General features: G+C 53.4%; 2 protein-coding genes across 2 annotated transcripts in view; one reads left to right on the top strand and one right to left on the bottom strand.

Annotated features, from left to right (window-relative positions):
• Nucleotides 1-156: 156 nt before the first annotated feature.
• Nucleotides 157-6,946, top strand: COG1 (component of oligomeric golgi complex 1; the record flags this gene model as incomplete). The annotated part of the gene is given in 12 exon segments (XM_010024174.1): nt 157-338; nt 641-811; nt 903-1,056; nt 1,892-2,102; nt 2,247-3,029; nt 3,307-3,453; nt 3,809-3,970; nt 4,215-4,342; nt 4,780-4,888; nt 5,282-5,391; nt 5,512-5,587; nt 6,806-6,946. Coding segments are annotated over 12 exon segments (2,374 nt in total), but the record flags the coding sequence as incomplete, so codon positions are not given.
• A 625-nt stretch (nt 6,947-7,571) lies between these two features.
• FAM104A (family with sequence similarity 104, member A) overlaps nt 7,572-8,595 on the bottom strand; it is a gene marked incomplete at its 5' end in the record, with an annotated part of 6,390 nt that continues 5,366 nt past the window's right edge. The window contains one exon of the mRNA XM_010024175.1: nt 7,572-8,218. Coding sequence (XP_010022477.1) covers nt 7,976-8,218 — 243 coding nt within the window. The remainder of the gene's footprint in view (nt 8,219-8,595) is intronic.

Genomic DNA, 8,595 nt, shown 5'->3' on the forward strand with positions numbered 1-8,595 from the left:
GCTGGAGGAGCTTTGAGGTCCCCTCAGCACAAAGCACTCTGTGGTTGTGTGACCGCAGAAGCGAGGGCTCTCACACCTCTCCCAGTCTCATAACCACACCTGGACGTCTCGGTCCAGCACACGGACCACTGACTGCCCGCCTCATTCCCCTGCCAGATCCACCATCCTGCAGGAGAGCAAGTCCCTGCTGAGGAGCCAGACGGTGTCGGACCAGGCGGTGGCAGAAGCCCTGTGTGCCATCATGCTGCTGGAGGACAGCTCTCCGCGCCAGGCCCTCGCCGACTTCCTCCTGGCCAGGAAGCTGGCCATTCAGCAGCTCCTCAACCAGCCACACCACGGTCAGTACAACTGCACTGCCTCCTGTTCACACCCCTTCACTTCGTCTCCCTCTTGGCCCACAGGAGAGCTGCTGGGTTCATCCTGTGAGGGTCACTATGGTGGGGACACAGTCATGGTGCTATAGTGTCCAGCAGCAAAATGCCACGAAAATTAGTAGTGCTGGGGGTCTTGAGCTAAGCTCATCTGTAATGGGGAGGAGTCTTTTGCCCTCCAGCCCTTCCCTGAAGGCCTCACTAGAACCACAAGGCTGTTCACACCTCTGCTGGAGGGGCTGCCTCGGCTGAAAGGCATTTCTCTGCAGGCGCAGGTATAAAAGCTCAGGTGTGCTCACTGATGGAGCTGCTAACCACGACCCTGTACCAGGCCCATGCTCTCTTCTACACCGTGCCCGAAGGGATGCCACCAGATCCAGCCCTGCCCTGTGGCTTGCTCTTCTCGACCCTGGAGAGCACCACAGGCCAGCACCCAGCAGGTGAGTGCACGGGCAGCTCTCTGTTCAGCCTCACTTCGCAGGCAGGAGGCTACCCCCGTGCTGAGCTGATGCCCTGCCTGTCTGCTCGCAGGGAAAGGGGGTGTTCTGGAGGAGGAGGTGAAGCTGAGCAGCTGGTTCAGGTACCTCCCGGAGTCCGTGGTGGAATTCCAGCCAGCCCTGCGGACCCTGGCACACCCCATCAGCCAGGACTACCTCAGAGAGACGCTGCAGAAGTGGATCACCATGTGAGTGGAGCAGCAGCCCCCTCGCAGGGCTCTCCCAGCCACCACACAGCAGCAGCACAAAGCAAACCCAAGCTCATTTATATCCTCTCTTATTCCAGCCAGGCTGCTTGCCCAGCATCCCCTTTTCCCTGCAGTTAAACAGCCAGAGGCAGCACGGCCCCATCCTAACAGCCAGGCTGTACCACTGACATAAGAAACCACAAAGACACTTGTCTAGAGCTGCTTTACTCTGCTGTAACCACCAGCAAACAAAAAAGCACAGTGGAAATGAGAAGGAAATCCCTTACCTGGCTCACTTGGCTCTTGATCCAGCACCTCCTTTCTCCTCGGTGTCCCTCCCTAGACTGCAGGAGGCAGCCAGACACCCTTTATAGAGCTGCCAGCTCCATCCCACCTTGCCTTGCCCTGTGGGGAAGGCACCTGCAGCCCTGCCTGCCCCTCGCAGCCTCATTAACAGCCTTGTTAGTCCTGTGTCATGATCTGGTGGAGCCAGCTGGTCCCTGCCTCAGCTGCAGCCCCCCGTGTGTGTTGGCTGCTGTGGGATGTGTCCCTGCCACCCTTCCCAGAGCCCCACCAGCCCTCCCTGCTGCCAGCGTTCCTAGGGCACTGTGTGTTCCTGATCACGGGCCTGTGGCTTTCCTTTGGGGCCACAGTGTGGGATCTGGGGTGCAGCTGCCTCCCCGGGAGCTACCCTCAGCCCCACAGGTGATTCTGGAGGCAAAGCCTCTTACCAGCAGCTTTAAGGACTCCACCACTTCAGTGTAGCCCATGTTCTCTCCTGCCTTCCCGGGGCTGTGCCCAAGCAAGTCAGACTGAAGCAAAACATGTCCTTCAGGTGCAGTGAGGACATCAGGGCGGGGGTCAGCAACCTGCTGGTGTATGTGAAGAGCATGAAAGGCCTCGCAGGGATTCGTGATGCTGTGTGGGAGCTACTCACGAGCGAGTCCGTGAGCCAGAACTGGGATGTGCTGTGCCATCGCCTCCTGGACAAGCCTGCTTCCCTCTGGTAGGACCTGCTGCAGCAGCTGTTCCTGGACAGGCTGGAGGTGGGTGGCAGTTCAGGGGGAGCCTCTCTCTGTGTCCCCTCTTGTTGTCCACTGCTGCCTCTTAGTGTGTATTTAAAGTGCTAAGTGGCAGGAGGCACATGTAAAAGTGCTTTTGATTTCCCATTCCTCCTGGTTCTGTTCCAGACGCTGACCAGAGAAGCGTTTGACTCCATCTCAAGCAGCTCCAAACAGCTTCTCACCGTAGCCTTGCAGGAACTTGAAGTCCAGCCCAGCACCTCTGCCCCGAGCAAGCACCTCCAGTTTGAACACAACGTGGCCCTGTTCCTGTGGTCGGAGAGCTCCAGCGACCTGCCCTGCGACGCCGCTTGGGTCAGCGTGGCAAACCGCGGCCACTTCGCCAAGAGCGGCCTCTCCATGAAGGCGCAGGCGCTCACGCCGTGCGTGCAGAGCTTCTGCTCGGCGCTGGACTCCAAGCTGAAGGCCAGGTTGGATGATCTCCTGTCCTACCTTCCCATGGACTCCTCGGCCAAGGAGGCTGCTCCCGCGGTGCAGCCGCGCTCTGCCTTTGACCGCTACGCTGACGCCGGCACAGTGGAGGGGCTGCTCCGTGACCGCTGCGTCGCCTGCGTCCACCACGTGCTGGGCTGCGTGCGTGAAGAGCTCCAGAGCACCCAGAGCCTGCTGGGGGGGCAGGCGGATGCTCCCACTGATGCCAGACTCAATGCTGTCCTCTTCATGGCCAGACTCTGCCAGTCCCTGACCGAGCTCTGCCCTCACCTGAAGCAGTGTGTCCTGGGCCGGGCGGGCAGCACGGAGATGGCGCTGAAGGAAACCCGCTCCACCAAGAAGCTGGGGAAGGGGAAAGCCCAGGAAGTGAGCCCCGTGCAGGCCAAGTGGCAGGGGGGGAAGGCAGAGCTCCTGCTGAGCCTGTTTGCTTACCAGATTTGGAGCTCAGCTGTCACCAAAGTAAGGAGCTGTTCCTCTCCTCAGCACTGCTTCCTGCATGGGTTTTGCTTGCTCAGCTCCTTAGCTGGCTGCTGAGAGCTCTCTGTGCTGCTTCCATGCTGCTCAGTCAACTTGTGGGAAGAAGAGGTGGCATCTAGTGGGCTGGTCTCTGTAAGATTGACTTTGGGAGGCACGGGGGGCTGTGGGAGATAAGCCTCTCTGCAGGCAGGAGTGTCCCTTGGTGCTCCTTTTAGAGCTGTCTGCCCTCTGACTGCGTGCTTTGTGTTTTGTGCTCTAGGGCCTCATCGAGTGCTTTACCCGCACGTTGCTGCTGGACACAGCAGGCTCTGTCCTGGCCACAGCCACCAGCTGGGATGAAATTGAAATTCAGGAGGAGACTGAGTCTGGGAACACCGTAACATCCAAGATCCGGCTGCCCATGCAGGTATGAGGTGCATCCTCGTGGTAGACACACAGGAACACTCTGCTGGGAGGAGAGGTCTCCCAAAATCAGCGCTGTGTCAAATGGTGCTGACCTGCTGTGGAGTTTGCTTGGTGTTACGAGCGCAGCAAAACACTCTCCAGTGCTCTTACTTGCTCTTTGAGAGAATTCCTAAGGACGGAAGAGGGAAATTAGGGAGTTGCTGCAGTATATTCCAATGAGTAACACTGGCCCAGATCCTGTAAAACTGAGCTGAAGAAGGACTTAGGCCTGGTTTATACACAGAAATAGGAAGCTGTTAACATAAAGCTATCGTTGCTTATAGACCTCATGAAAACAACACTGTTTTCTTCCACAGCCCTCCTGGTATGTGCAGTGCCTCCTCTTCAGCCTGTGCCAAGAGGTGAACCGGGTTGGTGGCCACACTCTTCCAAAAGTCACCTTGCAGGAGCTGCTGAGGACCTGCATGGCACAAGTGCTTGCTGCCTATGAAAAGCTTATGGAGGAGAAGCAGAAGAAGGTACGTGAGTAGGGTCAGCCCTCAGGATGGAAAACGTCTGCCTGTGAGAGGTGGAGAAGGTGAGAACAGTCTTCCCCTGCCTCCCCCAGAAACGAGGCAGAAAGGGATCAGGCTCCAGACTGCTCAGAGCATTTGTTAGGTTGGTTGGTGCTTGGTGCTGGTGTTTCTAAGCGTCTCCCTGAAGCAGACCTTTGACACCTTCTGTGTGAGTGAAGAACCTTGTTCCTGGCTGTCCTGTTTGCAGAAAGCAGGCACCTTCCCCATGACCCAGACCAGAGCTCTGCAGCTACTCTACGACTTGAGGTACCTGAGCATCATCTTGACGGCGAAGAGCGAGGAAGCAAAACCCAGCAGGATGAAGCATGACGCCAGGTGTGGGGCAGTTGTGGGGTTCAGATACCAGCAGGAGCTTCTGGGGCCCAGAAAAGATTTAAACCAGCAGCTTTATCAGTCCCAGGAGGATGCTCATCCTCAGGATGTAGGAGGAGGGGTGGGATTCCACAGCCGAGAGCTCAGAGATGGTGGCCTCACATACACAGTGTGTCCATAGAGTTAGAACCTCGTGTACGCTCCGGTCTTGAGAAGTGAGGCCTCTCTCTCTGAGACGTGCCACAAGGAGGAGGCTGCTCTGCAACAGCAGATGTTGCAGGTTGTGTAATAGCTGGAAACTTCAGCTGTTCTGCTGAGTAATTCCCGTTCTGCTCAGTCACCTCTTAAGGGCCAAATCCCTCGCTGTGAAACCATTCTGTGGCCTCAGCAGCCAGTGCTGCGATGTAACCCCTGACAGAGCTCCTCTGCTCTGCTCGTAGGATGGAGAAGGTGACAGACTTCCTGGAGGGACACATAGATCCGTTTGACCTGGACGTTTTCACTCCACACCTGAACAGCAACCTGAATCGCCTGGTTCAGCGAACCTCCGTGAGTTCAAGGCAAGGGGAGGGAGCAGGAAGCAAAACACATACTGAAGGGCAGCTGGGGCAGTGCCATAAACTGCTTAATGCCTAAAGATAACTGCGAGCACTTAAGTAGAAATGGGAAGAGTATTTAATGCCAGCTGAAAATAAGAGGAGTTGGCTGAACTTTATCTAACGGGATTCACTGGAGCCTGTGCAGTTCTAATCGGGTTAAGTAGTGCTGAAACAGGCCTAGAACTAACCCACGGTGATAAAAAGCAGTGCCAATTAAAAGCAAGAGTTAGAGGGGGAAGGGAGACGCTGTGTTCAAAGTTAAACCCAATCCAAGCAGCATGCTCACCAGTGCACCGTGTGCTCAGCTGCTCCCAAACGCAGACAGCCCCTTCCTGCCTCCCAGGTTCTCTTTGGCTTGCTGACCGGGACGGAGAACCAGTACACGAGCAGGAGCGGCACGCTCAGCTCCCAGGAGCAGCACAACATCTTGCCATTAGCATCCAGCCAGATCAGGTAAGGCATACAATCCAGCCAGATCAGGTAAGGCATTCCTATGTCCTTTTGGGAAGCAGGATGTCTGGAACTGCTGCTTCCCTCTGACTGGTCACGTTTCCTTCTTCCGTCTTGTTTAAGATTTGGACTTCTGCCACTGAGTATGTCGAGCTCGCGGAAGAGCAAGTCTGCTTCCAGGAGCACAGAGAGCGTTCAGGTCAGTGAATGGAGCCGTACTAACTTTCTGGCAGTACTCGCTCTCCCACCAACACTCGGGCTTGCAGGGAAAGAAGAAAGTAGCCAAACAGTTCATGTATAGCCTGATCTTTATTTTCTGTAAAACAAGAGAACCATTGCAGCAACACAGCACGAGAGGGTGTGGGTTCCCCCCCCGACCCTCAAAAACCCAACCTGATGGCCCCTGTAGTTTGGGGGCCTGCTGCTCTGTGGTAAAACATAAGCAATAACCACCATGAAAATGCAGGGATGAGGCATTTTGTGGTCACTGCATAAAAGACAATTCATTTAAAGATGGCTGCAAGAACTTGTTGAAGGATACAAGCTAATTATCTGAACTCCTTTCCAGTGGGATGCTGACCTTTAACTCCTGACGAAGCCTGGCTTGGGTATCGAAGCCTGTGTGAGCAGAGTGGCTTGCTTCTCTTGCAAAGGCTTTGTGTTGTCCTGTTTCTGAGTTTTAGCAGTAGACAACTGTAATGTTGCTATGTTTAAAACTTCCACTTCGATGGCGTTGTCTATGCTGAGGCTTGAGAGCCAAGGAATACCTCACTGCTACAGGAAACAGTAATCAGTGATCTCTTTAGCTGTTATTAACACAATCCATCTGTGGTGATGTCCCTTCAAGGGGGACAGAAAAGGTCTGGTTTACAGAGCAGTGTTACTGGAGATGCTGATGTTTACTCTGCAACTCTTGTTCTCCATTATTCAGACCAGACATAGTATGAAGGCTGTGTGAAAGCCCAAAGCTTCACACTAAAGGTATTCTTTACCTCTTGCACCTCAGCTGGAGTAGAGTGCAGAAGTGTGCAGTGGTGTGTGGCTCGCTCCTACCACTCCCCTCACCTGCTGTGGTGGCACATGTGTGTTCGGTGGCAGCCGTGCTTCTGTCAGCCCCTGACAGATGCTTGCTCCTTCTTTTATGCTCAAATGGTTTTGGAGAGGTTAAAGTCCGCTTTGAATGACATCAAAAGAGTCACCTGTTGCTAACAACAGCCAGATGCTGTGCTTCTGCTGCTCAGAACAGTCTGTCACTCACCACCAGGAGTGGCACCGCTTCGGTTGTGGTTCAAGCTCCCGTTGCCTGGGAAGAGCTGTTCTGACTCTACACCTCCTTGCAGCTGCTGTAGCTGAGGGTAGGGAGAATTCAGAGGTATGCTGTAATAGTTACAGATGCTTTTGTTTTATGAACTAACAGGCTCCACCTCCTGTACTCACAAGAGCAGAAGACGAGGCGTCGCGCCCTGGCTCTTTGTTCAGGCAGCTTGTAACCGAGGAGGAAGACACGGCGGCACCTTCTCTCTTCAAGCTGGGCTGGCTTTCTGGCATGACCAAGTGATCCAGTAAAAACTAAAACATGTGGCTGCGTGTCTGTCTTCACTGAGATCGTTCTCCCTCCGTGGCAGGGTCCGGGGCCACCTCTGCTGGTGCTGTCAGAAGAGGACTTACGTTCTGTCCTTAGCCAGGTCACAGTGCGCCGCGTGAACCAGGCACAGGTCAGGGATGTCCGTGCCCTCTGGCTGCTGGAACAGAGGTGCAGCTACTCTTCCGTCTCCTATTCCTTAGAAGCTGCTAGCCTTAAAATCAAATTAAAGGAAAACAAAACAAAACAACCTACACCCTGTAGCAGAAAACAAAACATTTCACAGCTAGAAACGGGCACTGGAGCAACATCAGACTCCTCTTGCCATCAGGCACCACCAGTCTGCTCCAGTATGAACGCAGCAGGTGCCTGGCATTACAGCTCCAGCTGCCTGAACCTTCCTGCTTCTAAATCCTGCTTCTAGTTTCACATCTCAGTACTGCAGCAGTAAAGCTCAGTCGAGATAAAGCTCACCCTGCACTGAGCTAGGTGGGCAGTTTGCCACTGGAGCAGTCCTAAGGGATTCCAGTGACAGCACCTATTCTTCCTGCCTCAATAACCCTCAATGCTCAAAGGAATTATGTTGCCAAATAAATTTTTTACTAGTTTATTGAAATTAAAAAAAGACTTATAAAACTGAAGATGAACGCTTGAAAGAACTTTACAGAAAGCAACAAATTGCTAACAAACAGATTAGGCAGTCGATTGGAATTGGACATTTTTCAATCCTATAACACAAATGTGGATTCCTCAAGTCTCCTCTTGACAAGTACTTTAGAACCACCCCAAAAAAAGAATCCTATAAAAATTGCTTCGAAGCCCCTTTTGCATTGCAATAGTGCAGCAAACCACAAGTAAACAATTCCCTGTTAACCTGTTATTTCAAATATAGACTGAAAAGGCAACAGGCATTTTGTGCAATTCCATTTTTAACAAACTTTTGAGTTGAAATATCAAATCTACACAGTGCTGTCCCTTCACAGAAGGCAGGGAGCTGCTGGTTCATCATGTGGGAAGGCGTCCCCGGCTCTGTAAGCTGTGGAAGTGTGCCTCCTTCAGGATCTGGTTGATGTGGAAGTAAGGACCTTGGCTTAGTGCAGACTGCTCATGGAAGGACTGAGAGGAGACAGGGCTGGATCCTGCAATGACGGGGTTTAGGCTGGTTTCTGCACCGCATGCTCTGTCAGGGCTGTTGATGCTACTGCTGCTACAGCTGCTGCTGCTGCTGCCGCTATCGCTGCTGGAGGACTGAGACAGAGAGAAGGTTAATGGCAAAATCACAGAGTTTTCTCTCCCGTCCATAACAAAACACCTTAGATAAAGCAAATCGTCTCTACAGGAAGTCCCTCCCTTCCAGATTTTCAGGCTCACGTTCAGCCTGATGGACTGACGAGAAATCCATCACGTGCTTTCTTGGCATTCATCGCTTCCGATACTGCCAACACATGGAAAGCTTTGCAGAGCTGAAGGGACGAGCGAGCCTTCACCCAGAGGTTCACTAACCTCTGGTACATTGGATTTCATCTTTCAGTGTTAGACCCACCAGCTCTGCCCCCATGACCCACATTAGCACTAGTGAAGTTTGCTGAGTTCATCCGAGAATTGGAAAATAAAGCACATTCCTG

The sequence above is a fragment of the Nestor notabilis genome, unplaced genomic scaffold, assembly GCF_000696875.1.
Source record: "Nestor notabilis isolate BGI_N333 unplaced genomic scaffold, ASM69687v1 scaffold23411, whole genome shotgun sequence".
NCBI lineage: Eukaryota > Metazoa > Chordata > Aves > Psittaciformes > Psittacidae > Nestor > Nestor notabilis.